A 15048-nucleotide genomic window follows, 5' to 3' on the forward strand; every position below is an offset into this window, starting at 1 on the left:
AGGGTAGGCGGGACCAGGCTGGTTGTTACATTCTCAGCTGTTAATCAAAATAAGTTCAAGACCCATCATTCCCTAATGGCTACATTTTATTATTTCTTCGCTGTTGGGGTTTTTACAGTGAGATACCGTCAGCCCGGTGCCCGTTCGCAGAGCCTGTGTGAGCACAGTCCGTGCTGGCCTCTTGTCTCCTCCCTGCAGGCTGCACCCCGAGACGCGGAGCTCCCCCACAAAAGCGCAGATTGCTGCGGCTTCCCACGCATCGGAACGCCCGGCGGCAGAGAAGCCGAGCAGGGGCGTTCGGGGCGGCCCGCCTGCTGCAGGTGCGAAAGGCAGGCGGTGCCCGGGTCCCCAGCTGGGCTCAGTCACGCGGCGGCTGGGGAGTCCTTGACCTGGAAAAGAGATCGATCACTCGAGCCTCCACTCGCCGAGCCTGTCAGGAATCGGGACGCGGGGATCTGCTGGGGATGCCTGAGGGCGCCGGCGCGCGAAGCCCAGGGGGAGGCTCGGCGCGCCGGGCCGGAGGGCCGAGGGCTGACGGCTGAGGGCTGAGGGCCGGAGGGTTCAGGGCCGCGGGCCGCGGGCCGAGGGCCGAGGGCTCAGGGCGGGCGGGCCGCGCGGCGCCGGGGCCGCGTCCCGGGTGCTCGGCGGGCCCCTGGGTGCGGAGCCGAAGCTGCGCTGGTGGCCGGCAAGCGTGTTCGCAGATGCGGGCGACTCGGGCGCTGGGTCGGTGCCGGCCGGCGAGGCCGGAGGCGCCCTGGGGCCCATCCCACTGGACAGCCCCCGACGCAGTGGTTCCATAGAAGGGTCCCGAGCGGTGTGCTTTCCCCTTTCCCAAAGTGCCCGCCGGGTCGCTCGCAGACCCGGGGTCGTCTGCCTCCAGCCCAGGTTTTCTGCTCCGCGAAATCCCGCCCTCCGACGTGCGAGGCCCCAGTTCACTCAGAACAACGTGGCGATCCATATTTGCTTTATTTCGTGGGGGAAGCAGTTGAACGAGTACCATGAGGTCAGAGGCTCACTTTTTACTGTCTCAAATTAAGAAAGCGAAAGCAAACCGTTGAGGCTTTGAGGCATCCTGCGCGTTGTACCTCGGAGCACCCGTTTGGGTTCATCATGGCAGAAGGGAGCTCACCAGACAGAAAAAGGCCTCGCAGGAGCTTATCTGGGCGGAAAACTGAAAAAAAGGCGCCAAGTTCTATCATCTCGTTCTTCAACAACGCGCCGCCTGCTAAACTTGCCTGCCCCGTTTGTAGTCAGATGGTGCCAAGATATGACTTAAACCGACACCTTGATGAAATGTGTGCTGGCAGTGACATTGTTGGACTCGATCCAGTACAGACTGGCTTGATCAACTCTAAGGTGTCCGCAGTGGGGTCGGCCAGTATTGCCCTAGAAGGTGTAACACCGAAGAAGCCATCACCAACTAAGACGAGTTTAACCCCTGGCAAAAGCGATTCAGCAGAAATGAACATAAAACAGCATACGAGTCCCTACTTTAAACCGAGTGGTGACTTCATATGCAAAAACCAAGATGAGCTGAGAAATCAGAACGTGAAAGTCATTTCTTTGGGAAGCCTGTCATCTAAGTTGTCTAGAAAATACATAAAAGCTAGGATGTCGGGAGATAAGGGTGAGGAGTTGGCCAACCGTAGTCCGCGGAGTTCTGTCTGCTCTGTTGGGAAGAGTCTGCTTGGTAGCTGTTCAGAAACTGAGGACAAGGGTGAACTTTTGGAGAACAGTTCTCAAAAGGAAAACATTTTTACATGTAATTCTTTAGAGGAAGAGAGTCCTGAACGCGCAGTAAAAAGCAGCAAAATAATGGAAGCTGAGAGCCCAAAGGGCACCGAGGAGTGTGGGAAATCAGTTCCCACCTGTGGAGTCTCAGCTAAAGCTCCCGCTCCGTCTTCGCCGGATGTAACAGCCAGGCAGGCACTGAATTGTCCTGCAGAAGCCGGACTTGTGAGGCAGGAGAGGATCAGCAGAATAGACCATGCAGGGGTTGAAACACGTGAGGCAGGCAACTGCGAAGAGCAAGAACTGACTGTCGTTTCAGAAACTAGAACATGGTCATCAGATTCGGAGCCAAGATCTCATGGTTCAACAACGGATGCTCCTAACTGGAGTGCTATCCAGAAGCCACCTCTGGAGGGTGACAGCGGCTCAGAGAATGAAACCATTCGCAGTGTTCCTGCGGAGCAGGGGTCAAGCTGCAGTGTCGCCAGTGCAGCGACCACGACACCACCGAGCCAGCCTTACTACCTCCAGAGTTTCCTTGTGGTGCTGCGAGCCGTGCTGGGGAGTGAGGATGATATGATGCTTTTTGATGAACAGGAGAAAGGAATTGTAACTCGATTTTTTCAGTTATCAGGTATCCTACACCTGTTTGCTTTTGAGTTTTCCCCTTTTGCTGTCCTGTTTTGCTTGTGACGGATGGGTAGTGATCTAATGACCACAAGGAGGCACTGTGGTTTTATAAGTACCGGTGATTCCCATGGTATGACTTAAAACTTAGTGACTTTATGGTGGTGTGAAATGGTCTTCATACAAACGTTCTGTTTTTTGTTGTCAATACAGTATTCAATACATTACATGAGATATTCAATACTTTCTTTTAAAATAGGGTTTTGTAAGTAAAGTACCCCACTCTAGGAAAATGCAAGTGTTCTAAGCACATTTAAGATAGGCTGGACTACACTATGATGTTTGGTAGCTTAGGTATATGACATGCAGTTGTGATATATTTTTCAACTTAACAGCAGCTTATCAGGATGTAACTGCTGTAAGTTGGGGAGTACCCGATCTGTACTCTATGGGAGAACTCTGGGAATCTGAGTTATTTCAAAGTTTGTATTGAGACGGGTGGGCATGTCTAAGAGGCAAGATTTCCTGCCTGGTGACGTCTGCTCCTACAAGTGTACTTTGGTTGTAGCAGAAACAGCTGTTTTTCCTTTATGTGTATACTTGACATTTATAAAATAGCTTTTCCCAGGTTTAAAAAAGTTTGACTTAAAAAAGTAACCTTACATGTTTAACATATAAGTAGGCTCACTGTTAGGGTGTTTTGTTTTCACACACCATTTCCTCCACCATGAAAGTAAAGTAAAATACAATGCAGGAAAAAACAGACCAACGTGAGGCAGATTTTCTTTCCCCAGCGACATTTTGGATTCCTGGACTCTACCTTATAAAGTCAGGGTGTGGAGGAAATGGAAACTTTGAAGCTTCATTGGGACATTTCAAAGTGCTGGTTTATTCTTCAGATTTTGGGCAGCCTGAGTGGCTGTAAGCTGTAGTGCTCGTTTGAAGCAAAAGGCACCCTTGTGTTGCAGCCCTGGTGACCCAAAGGGCCACATCGGCTCTGTGGAACAGTCCCTTCAAGGTTGGCAAACTTCCTTGGTGACCTCACTGTCCTCTGATAAACTGGAGCCATGTTTGACTCCTTGGTAGATAGAACAATGAAAAATCCTGAACATTACTACTACTGTGTAAGAGAAAGATTTTGGTTTTAACTTTACACTGTAGGATTTTGATACTCCTTGCATTCCTTGCTAACACCTGAGTGATGCTGGGACTTTGGCAGAGTGGGCACAATCCTTTGGTTGGGAGTTGATTGCAGTCCTGCCCGTATTTTTTGAGTAGTTGTTGGCTGTGTTCTTCCTATAATTGAAAAATACGAAGTTTGCCTAGAACAAGTTCTGCATTTTCTTTTATATTGTACTCCGTGGAGAATCATACACAATATGTGTGTGTATGACAATAATGGTTGCTAATTGATTTTGCCTGTTTAAAAGGCCTATGCTGTAGTGTAGCAGGTTAAGCCGCCACCTGCAGTGCTAGAACCCCATGTGGGCGTTGGTTCGAACCTGGCTGCTCCATTTCCAATCTACCTCCCTGCTAATGTGCCTGGGAAAGCAGCAGAAGATGGCTCAAGTACTTGGGCCCCTGCACCCACCTGAGAGACCCAGATGAAGCTCCTGGCCCAGCCTTTTGGGGAGTGAATCAGCAGATGGAAGATCTCTCTTTAAACCAAAAAAAAAAAAAAAAAAAGAAAATGTCAAAAATTTTATTTTAGAGTTGACGGAAGTTCAAAGCTAAAGGGTAATAAGGAAACAGACCCAACAGGTCAGTGAAGCAGCTTGGTCAAGAACACTGAATTAGAACGGGGCTGCTACTCATTTTTTTAAAAAATTATCTTCAGGTTGTATTCAACCAAAAACAAAATAATGTGTGTTAAAATAAAAGCAAAGAACAATGGGGCTGGTGTCATAGCACAGCTGCTTGTATCACCAGCATCTCTTATTGGAGTGTTGGTTCAAGTCCTGGCTGCTCTGATTCTGATCCAACTCCTTGCTAATGTACTTGGGAAAGCAGCAGATGATGGCCTAAGTGCTAGGGCTCCTGCCACCCATGTGGGAGACCCAGATGGAGTTCCTGGCTCCTACCTGGCCCAGCCTAGGGCCTTGAGGCCGCTTGGGGAGTGAACCAGCGATAGAAGATCTCTTGCTCTGTCACTCTGCCTTAAGAAGACAAATCTTTTTTAAAATAGAAGTATATAGCAAAATAACTAGATTGGGGGGTAGGGCTTCTTTGAGACCTAAAAGTAGCTAGAAAGTGGGAAACTTGATTGGAACCTCTTTGTGGCTTATACCATGAGATGCATTACTGTATGTGTGGTAAGCATACAAGGGGACTTCCAGAAATTTGTGGGCAAATGAAATTAAAAAGATAATGTAAATATTCTATGGATTTTTTTTTTAAAAAAGATACATTTGTTTGAGGAGTTACAGAGGCGGGGGGGTCTTACATTTGCTGTTTCACTCCCCAAGTGGCCTCAATGGCCATAGTTCAGCCAGGTCGAAGCTAGGAGCTTCTTCCAGATCTGCCACATGGTTGGCAAGGGCCCAAGCACTTGGGCCATCTTCCAGTGCTTTTTCCAGGCCATTAGCAGGGAGCTGGATCAGAAGTGGATCAACCAGGACACGAACCAGCACTCGTGTGGGATGCCACCCACTATTCCACAATGCCAGCCCCACTGTGGACTTTTTGAAGCCCTATCTTGTGTTTTTCTAGTAAAGCTTATTTCCTCACCTCAGGTTTAAAAAGTAAATGATGTTGGTTTTACAAGAAAGAAAATGTTTTTCACCACTTTTCTTAACTTTATTGCAGCTAGTGGTCAGAAGTTATATGTACGGCTCTTTCAACGGAAGTTGAGCTGGATTAAGTTGAATAAATTAGAATATGAAGAGATTGCCCCTGACCTGACACCTGTGATTGAAGAATTGACTCGTGCTGGCTTTCTACAGACAGGTATGATTAGTAGAAGGAAATGTGAAACGAAAATGTCCTGAAGAGTTTTCTGTAGAATGATGGTATTGTGAGTCAGGCGCCCTCTCCTAGTTGGTGCCTAGTCAACAGTAATTTTTTTTAAATTGGGTTTAATCTTGAGATAAAAATTATCCCTATGTTGCTAAAGCCATTATTAACCAGAATTAAGACTTCTAAGGGGGCTGGTGCCTAAAGTGCCAGCATCCCATATGGGTGCTGCTCTGCTTCCAATCTAGCTCTCTGCTATGACCTGGGAAAGCCGTAGAAGATGGCCCAAGTCCTTGGGCCCCTGTACCCATGTGGGAGACCCAGAGGAGGCTCCTGGCTTCAGATTGGCCCGGCTCTGGCTATTGTGGCCATTGTGGCCATTTGGGGAGTGAACTAGGAGATGGAAGACTTCTTTCTCTCTCTCCCTCTCCCCTGCCGTAACTCTGCCTTTCAAATAAAATAAATAAGTCTTAAGAAAAAAAGACTGATTTTTTACAGATCTTACAGGTTGAGGATCATAAAGTTACCTTTAGGATATAGGAAAGAGATGTGGTATATGAATTAGAAAAAATATATTCCTCCTTTGCTGTCTCCTTCCAGAAGAACTTGGCCCATCTTACTCAGATTCCTCAGGACAAAGCTGGCTTGAATATTGAAACCAATATTGCCTCCAAAAATTTCATCTACCCCCACGTACACATCTAAGTTGATTGCCTGAAGAATTGTTTAATTGCTTTAAGCAATTCCATATGGAACTGGATAGGGTGGAAGACTGGGAAAGTTGGGGAGAGGCGTGGAGGCTCAGAGAAGGAGCTTTGATATGAGTGCTTGGGTGAGACAGGAAAATCCATCCAACAGTGCTTCCCACGTGTCCATGTCATCCTGGGAGCTGGAATCTCAGTACCCCCACTGCCCCAATGTGGAAAATCTATAACAAAATAATTAGATTTTTAGGTAGGGCTTCTCTGAGGGAGAAAGCTAACTAGAAAGTGGGAAACCTGATTTTAGATATTTTAAAGTAATGAATAATCATTACAAAATTGGAAACTTTTTATGGCTTATACCATAAAATGCATTACTAAACATGAGGTAAGCATACAAGAGGATGCAGATTCTATAAGTTGACATGTCTGACAGGTGAGTGCTGCAGGTGAGCCTTAACTTACCTTTCAATGACCTTTAGCAACAAAATGAGAACCCCAGTAGCCCACTGTTGCACTCAGTGGATGAGGAATGTGACGTGATGGACGCGATCATGCTGGGCACCGCCTGGTGAAATGTAATCTGTCAGGTATAATGTGAGTGGGAAGAAAGTTCTTCACATGGACCGAAACCATACTGTTTCAGTACACCACAGGAAGATGTATTCTAAGGCTTTAAAATACCAGGATCACCACCATCATCATTGGGAAGAGGAAGAGACCGGAAAGTTTCTTATGGCTAAAGGTCAGCTGGGTAAGATGTTCCTTTATACAGAGGCCACTTGTCATCTGGATTTCAGAGCAACTGAAGGAAGCTTTGTCTGTAAGGGAGGGAAAATCTACAAGGTTCCTTCCCCTGAAGCAGAAGCTCTGGCAGCTGGCTCAATGGAACTGTTTGAAAAATGTCACTTCAGAATATTCCTAGTGTCTGTTGCCAGCTGTGATGAAAGAGTGCCTGAACTTTTGAAGGTGTTGATCCTAAGAAGAGTGCGATGCAAGCTGTGTGTAAGAGACTTGATTTGGGCCAGGCTGCTTCAGGTCTTGCAGGTTATGCTCTTGTACTTTACAGGACCAGTGACTACTGAGATCAACTCTATTGTGAAACCATCAGTAGGATTAAACTTTACAGTGAGTCTCTGGCAAGATATGGCAAAAGCACATACCTTTATCCACTCTATGGCCTTGGCTAACTGCCACAAGGATTTGCAAGTCTAAGTGCTGCTGATGGAGGTACCTACGTGCTGAATAACCCTACTGAAGAATTCATTGTGCAGAATGGGACAGTAATTGGTGTGAGATCTGAAGGAGGGGTTGCTCTCTATCAGCAGCTCATCTGTGACGCCAGCTATGAAGAAAGTGGGCCAGGTGGACAGTTATCTGCATCCTTGGCCACCTCATCAAGAGCACCAGTGGTGCCAACTCCTGCCAGTTTGACGTCTCTGTATGCATGATTTCCTATGCACGCTGTGTGGCAGCATAAGGGAGGTACAGTGCCATAGTTAGTACAGCTGTGTACACAAGGAACTGAGAAAGAAGTCAGACCAGCTGTGGCGCTCTTTGAACCAATTCAGCAGAAGTTTGTTAGCATCAGTGACCTCCTTGTACTGAAAGGTTTGGGAAAAGAAAGCGAGATCTTTATTTCCTGCACATATTATGCCACAACCTTGAGACAACTTGTGATGACATCTATAAGAGGATCAGAGTTTGACTTTGAGGAAATGAAACACATCTTGGGGAAGACTAACAACAGTATGTGTTATTTAATTAGGACAAATTAAAAATTTGGCAAATAATGCATATTGCCTGAAATCAGTATTGTTGGGCCTGCTTTTGTAAACAAGATGGAGGGATTGAAGATCACTATACCTGTAAATATTCCTCCCCTTCGTCTTTCTAATGTTATGTATTTTTTTTTTTTTTGACAGGCAGAGTTAGACAGAGACAGAGAGAAAGGTCTTCCTATCCATTGGTTCACCCCCCAAATGGCCGCTACGGCCAGTGCTGCACCAATCCGAAGCCAGGAGCCAGGTGCTTCCTCCTGGTCTCCCATGCGGGTGCAGGGCCCAAGCACTTGGGCCATCCTCCACTGCCTTCCCGGGCCACAGCAGAGAGCTGGACTGGAAGAGGAGCAACCGGGACTAGAACCCAGGGTGCTGGCGCCGCAGGTGGAGGATTAACCTAGTGAGCTGTGGTGCCGGTTGTCATGTATTAACTTACTTTCTTGGAGTGGCTATTCAGAATTGGCAGGTTACTACATTCTGATCAATTTAACCAAACCACCTTTCACCCCTGGTGAAGGATCGGCTTTAAACAAACATTGTGACACTGATACAGAAAACTCAATGCAGTATTTGTATATTTTAATCAGCATAGCTTTGCGATTATGTGCTGTTGCTACTCAAGAGCTGGATCTGTACGATTTGTGTGCCATCTGTCTGCATGACATTAAGGAGATTGTAAACTGAATATTCCTCATTTGGAACAGCATCCCCAAGTTTTCCCTCTAACTTTATGTTTGATGTTATGTCAAGTATTATGGCAGGGCCACAGGTTTGGTTTATGTGGGCATAAAATTCTGATGGAACTCCAGACTTTGGGAGTCATTTGGAGGAAGCCGGTATGTCGTTTAACGTATTGAAATTGGTGAGAAAGGGGAAAGGAATCTTTGATGAAGCAGGGAAAATGTAGAAGCATCTCTTATACCCCATGTGTGGCTGCTTCTGTGGGCCAAGCTGCAATGCAGTGTTGATTCGACAGAGTCTCTACTTCAGTCTGCCTCAGAACGGCTCCAGATGATTTCTGTACTGCAAAAATAAAGCCAGACTCTGGAGACAAAGCAAACAACAAAGAACATTACCAGGCGTGCAGTGCGTGCCTAATCACCATTCATACCCGGCGGAAGAAGGCACTGCCCTAAACTGATTGCCTTTAAGGCAGAGACCAGTTGAGTCTCTTAAATTTTTTTTTAATCTATCTATCTATCTTTCTTTCTTTCTCTCTCTCTCTCTCTCTCTCTCTCTTTCTCTCTCTCTTTCTTTCTTTTTTCTCTCTTTCTCTCTATTTCTTTGCCTCCCTCCCTCCCTTCCTTCCTTCCTTCCCTTTTAGATTGATTTACTTATTTGAAACAGAGTTACAGAGAGGCAGAGGCATAGAGAGAGAGAGAGAGAGAGAGAGAGAAGTCTTCCATCTGTGGGTTCACTCTCTAAATGGCTGTAGCAGCCAGAGCTGGGCCAATCCAGAACCAGGAGCCAGGAGCCAGGAGCCAGCAGCTTCTTCTTGGTCTCCCATGTGGGTACAGGAGTCCAAACACTTGTGCCATCTTCTACTGTTGTCCCAGGCCATGAGCGGAGAGCTGGATTGGAAGTGGAACAGCTGGGACATGAACTGGCACCCATACGGGATGCTAGCGCCGCAGGTAGAAGCTTAGCCTACTATGCTCCAGCACCAGCCCCTATTTATTTATTTCATCTTTGAAAAAGAAGGAGACAGAGACAGATAGCAATCTCCCATCTGTGGTTCACTTTCCAAATGCCTGCAATAGCCAGGGCTGAGTGAGGCTGAAACCAGGAGCCAAGAATCCAGTTTGAGTCTCCTGCATGGGTGGCAGGGTACCCAAGTATTTGAACCATCATCTCCTGCCTCCAGGATGCATATTAGCAGGAGTCTGAGTTGGAAGCAGAGCAGCCGGTCATCCCATGTGGTGTAACCACTGTACCAAATGCTGGCTCCCACCAGCTGGCTGTGATTCAGCTGAATCCCTGGGCTTGGTCTGGTGTCTGGGACCCACGATAGCAGGACATCTTCCTGGGCCTGAATGCCTGAGCCCATGGAAGGGCTGCCAACCTGTAGCACGTGAGCAAGCAGAAACTTGAGGGGAGAGGGGAGCCGGTGACCAGATTACCAGCAACCTGACTTGAAGAGATCCCATTGGAGGCTTTGTGACGAGAAAGGGAATACGTGTTCCAGTAAGCTTTTCAGTAGGATGCCTGTACCATAATGGCTGTTCATGTATGTCCTTGTTTTAGTAAACTTTTCTTTTAATTTTTAGTGAGAAATTCTATTATTTTGTAACTTCTTAAGATACATCTACCTTCTACACTCTTTAATAATTGGCTTGGCAGACTAATGAAAATGTCTGCAGAATTTCATTGTATTTGTATTCAGCTAAGCTTTCTTCTTCCTAAATTGAGTAAAGCTAGAGAATAGTAAAATTCTTTGAAACCATTTTTAACCTTTTTTAATGTTTAAATTATTTCAGAATCTGAGTTGCAAGAACTCTCTGAAGTGCTTGAACTGCTTTCTGCCCCTGAACTAAAAGCCCTGGCCAGGACTTTCCACTTGGGGAATACCAACGGACAGAAACAGCAGCTGGTGGACGCCTTTCTCAAACTGGCCAAACAGCGCTCGGTCTGCACTTGGGGCCAGAGTCAGCCTGGGATCCGTGCAGTGATTTTAAAAAGGTTTTGTTGGCTATTGTTACAGTAAAACATTCAGTTGTTGATAAGACATATTAACTCATTATAATAGATTGTACGCGTCTTCAAATTGTCATTACTTATTTCAGTTGTAATTAAAAGGTGAAAGCTAGAAGAGCCTTAATGATAATAGCTGGGATGTTTTCTTGGACTATTGTTTTTGGTTCTTATTGTCTCACCCTGCTAATTTTAGGATCAAGAAAAATCAGGCAATAGAGTGAAGGCAGTGGGCCTTTGGTCAGTTCTACTATTTTATCATCCAAGAAAAACATAGTTTTATACTGTTCTTATAGGATTTTAGGATAGACTAGTCAGTCAAATTCTTTTTGTTGAAGGTAATCAGTCAATCTTTTAAAAACATTTTTAAAATTTTCTTTTTTAAAAGATTTCTTTCATTCTTTATTTTTAAAGATTTATTTATTTATTTGAAAGTCAGAATTACACAGAGAGAGGAGAGGCAGAGAGAGGTCTTCCATCCGCTGGTTCACTCCCCAATTGGCCACAACAGCCGGAGCTGCGCCGATCCAAAGCCAGGAGCCAGGAGCTTCTTCTGGGTCTCCCACATGGGTGCAGGGGCCCAAGGACTTGGGCCATCTTCTACTGCTTTCTTAGGCCACAGCAGAGAGCTGGATTGGAAGTGGAGCAGCTGGGTCTCGAACCGGCACCCATATGGGATGCCAGCGCTTCAGGTCAGGGCATTAACCTGCATACCACAGTGCTAGCCCTAAAAGATTTATTTCTTTGAAAGAGAGAGAGAAAGGGAGAGAGAGATATTGATTGAGATCGAGTGATTTTCATATCCTCTGGTTCACTCTCCAAATGGTTACAACCGCCTACTGGACGAAGCCAGGAGCCAGGAACTCCATCCAGGTCTCCCAGGTGGGGGGCCATCTTCTGCTGCCTTTTCAGGCACATTAACAGGGTGCTGGGTTGGTAGCTGGTACTTGAACCCACCCTCTGATATGGGATGCCAGCGTCACAGGCTATGACTTAACTGTTGTACCATAGTGCCAGCCCCAGACAGTCTTAATATGCAACTTTTCTTGAGTTTAACCAATAGTTTACCAAAAACTAGGTGATTTCTTTTGCCTTTGAAAAGTCCTTAAACTTTCAGTTTGCCCACTTTGTTTATAAAACAAACCATATCACCTTTAGTCTGGGAAACCACTATTCTGGAGTGGTCAGGGTGAAATGTGTGATGCTTCTGAAAACACTAAAATGACATCATTGTTATTTATTTTGTGTAACTTCAAGCTGTTCTGTGCCAGGAACCTATCCCATCAGAGATACACTGTAAATACTAATCTTTAATAAAATATGGCTTTAATAAAGTAGACATTAATTAAGGAAAATGTCACTATCAATACTTCAAAAATGTTTATATTATAATTTTTCCAAAGTATTTTCATAAATTATATGTTTTTAGTTAATTGCATTTAGAACTGTAAAATACTCACCCTGTGGTATCTTAAATGTCTCCTAAGTTCCCTCTTTATGCAGTTGAGTGTATATTTCTTTTTTTTTTTTTTTTTTTTTGACAGGCAGAGTGGACAGTGAGAGAGAGACAGAGAGAAAGGTCTTCCTTTTGCCGTTGGTTCATCCTCCAATGGCCGCCGTGGTAGCGCGCTGCGGCCGGCGCACCGCGTTGATCCGATGGCAGGAGCCAGGTGCTTCTCCTGGTCTCCCATGGGGTGCAGGGCCCAAGCACTTGGGCCATCCTCCACTGAACTCCCTGGCCACAGCAGAGAGCTGGCCTGGAAGAGGGGCAACCGGGACAGGATTGGTGCCCCGACCGGGACTAGAACCCGGTGTGCCGGCGCCGCAAGGCGGAGGATTAGCCTAGTGAGCTGCGGCGCCGGCCAAGTGTATATTTCTTAAGTATTTGGTATTAACTTTATTTATAGGTAAATAAAATTCATAGCTTTCTCTTAGTATTTAGCATATAAATAGGCACAGTAAAAGAAATAAGGTAAATAATGGTTATCAGTGAGTTTAGGAAAATAAAATTCTTGAGGCCATTTTAACTGTAATAAAAATCACTGTTCTTTAGGATTGTGCTTTATTTCTGCATTCTGATGTGGAGCCCAGCAGTGAGATTTCAGAGTCCCGGGAGCCCCACGCAGGCAGTGCCTGGCTATCCTGCCGTGCTGTTGTCATCTGCTGTTACCTTGAGGAAACACAAAGCGCAGTCTTCACACTTGCTCAGTCCTTGCCTGTGTAACTTTCCATTCGTGGCCCCGTGACTGTCTCCCGTGGCCCAGAGACTGTCCACAGGGGGCACCCCTGGGCCTCCGCAGGGAGGTGGAGGAAATGAGCACTTTGTGGCAGTTTCTGGGATGAGTGGTTTGTAGTAAAACGCCATCCCCTCTGCCCTCAGGACTCTGATGGTGGCATTGACTCTGCAGTGCCCCAAGGGTGCCGCACTGCTTCTGGCCTAGTAGTTTCTGTGATGGGGTACTGGGTCTTCCGCTGGTCAGGGGCTTCTCAGCTGGGGCATCTGGCATCATCTGTGGTTATTTTTGGTTGTCACTTCGAGATGGTGATGCTAATGGCATCTTGTGACCAGAGGCCAGGGACGCTGCTGAGCATCCTGTGATACACTGGACAGCTCCCCTGGCTCCCGCCCACCACCTGGTCCCCAACAAAGGAAATCCCAGCCTGACCAAGTGTCCATTGTGCTGGGGTTGAGAAATCCTGCCGTAGATGCTAGGTTTCAGAGGGTCCACATGGCCCGGAAATTAGTCCAAGCCCACCCTGGAGATGCTAGAGGTGAACTGAATTTGCTCCGAGGTTACACTGGGGTGGAGGTGTTCCTGGACTGCTTTGCACGTCAGAGAGTAGCGCCAAATGTCACTTCCTCTTACACAAAATCTGATGCTTAACAAGAACCTTTGAGGATGACATTTTAAATAACTATTTAATATAAATCATCACATGAATCAAAAATGGAGACTTGGTGATATCAGATAGGCACCACTTTATGAATGCTTTCCTGGTGTTCTGAAGGTTTGCAACCAGGATGGAGAGTGGTGGCTAAGGAGGGAGACTTACTGAACCCTACTCGGTGTGGAATCATTTGGAGATGTAGAGAGGTGTCCCTGGTGGGAACTTGAGTGATGCTCCAGCGTCACAGGTGGCAGTGGTAAATTTGTTTTTGGGCTTAGAGTAATGAGTGCCATTTCTCTTTATTTTAGCTGAAAGTAACTTGTGAGGTCTGGTATCCAAGTGCTTGTGAACTGGAAAGAAAATAATGTATTGCACATTTTTCAGAGCTAAGGACTTGGCTGGTCCATCGCTGCGAGTGTGTACAGGCCCCAGGGCTGTGTTCTCCCGGATCTTGCTGCTCTTCTCGTTGACTGACTCTGTGGAAGATGAAGAAGCAGCCTGTGGAGGTCAGGGTCAGCTCTCCACTGTCCTGCTGGTCAACCTTGGCCGACTGGAGTTTCCCAGCTACACCATCAACCGGAAAACTCAAATCTTCCAAGACAGGGAAGACCTTATCAGGTAAGAAGTGTTAGTTCACTATAATATCTGTGTATTTTACAGTGTAGCAAAAAGTTCTGTTGTTTTTCTGCTAGCTAAAGTAGAAGCATTAACTCTACAGCCAAAAGTATTGGTTGTGTTTTGTGCCTTACTTACATGCATTTCTAAGACTACAGGGAGCTTGCAGAATTGTGTTTCGATTAAGGTTGCCAAAATCATTGTTTTGAGTTAGAGCTAAAAAGGATGTTCCCTGACTTGCGTTCTCAAATAGCTTTGGCAAGGAGCATTTCAAATTTTATTTTACTTTTTCTTTGAGAGACTGACACAGAGAGAGAGAGGTGGGTCGGGGGGAGACAGGAAGAAAGAGCTCCCATCTGTTGCTCCCTCCTGTAGCGCCCAAAATAGTCAGGGCTGGGGCCAAAGCTGGCAGCTGGAGCTGGCGCTCACTGCCAGGACTCCCACGTGAGTAGAAGGAACCCAGTTACTGAGCCATCACCACTGCCTCCCAGGACCTGTGTTAGCAGACAGCTGGGGTCAGGATCTGGATCTGAGAATCAAACCCAATTACTCTGATGCGGGGCCTGGGCATCTTAAACAGTAGGCCTAAGGCCTGTACCAGAAGTGTCTTGAAAATACAGGGATTTAACAGACACGCCTCCCTATGGTGTTGGCGTGAACTGGGCTGCGAGGAATGTTGTCCGAGTGCTGTCACTTCAGATGAAGCTGCTAACTTGTGTACTGTGTATTAGAATTATGTATGTAGTGAACTAGAAATTTTCACCAATTTATATTGGAACATGGATTTGGGGAAAACACGGTGTGATCAGCAAAAGTAGGTCTGAGGAGAAAAAATAGTGTGGTTGTTATAGAGAAGAAATACTTGAATTTCCTCAAAAAAAAAAAAAAAAAAAAGCCAAAATACCTTTTCCAAGAAAATTTGGATATCTTACAGTGGTCCTTCTTGTTCTTGATTTAAGAATTCTGGGGGCTAGTGCTGTGCGTAGTGAGTAAAGCTGCTGCCTGCAGTGTCGGCATCGCATGTGGGCACCAATTCGAGTTCTGGCTGCTCCACTTTTGAT

General features: G+C 46.2%; 1 protein-coding gene and 1 pseudogene across 1 annotated transcript in view; both read left to right on the forward strand.

Moving 5' to 3' along the window:
* The first annotated feature begins 678 nt into the window (after positions 1 to 678).
* FAN1 (FANCD2 and FANCI associated nuclease 1) overlaps positions 679 to 15048 on the forward strand; it is a 32414-nt gene continuing 18044 nt past the window's right edge. The window contains exons 1-4 of the mRNA XM_062205000.1: positions 679 to 2365; positions 5164 to 5304; positions 10270 to 10471; positions 13757 to 13990. Of these exons, the coding sequence (XP_062060984.1) occupies positions 1111 to 2365; positions 5164 to 5304; positions 10270 to 10471; positions 13757 to 13990 (1832 nt within the window). The 5' untranslated portion in view covers positions 679 to 1110. The remainder of the gene's footprint in view (positions 2366 to 5163; positions 5305 to 10269; positions 10472 to 13756; positions 13991 to 15048) is intronic.
* LOC133769331 (rab GDP dissociation inhibitor beta-like) lies at positions 6437 to 7789 on the forward strand (annotated as a pseudogene).

Source organism: Lepus europaeus, chromosome 11, assembly GCF_033115175.1.
Source record: "Lepus europaeus isolate LE1 chromosome 11, mLepTim1.pri, whole genome shotgun sequence".
NCBI lineage: Eukaryota > Metazoa > Chordata > Mammalia > Lagomorpha > Leporidae > Lepus > Lepus europaeus.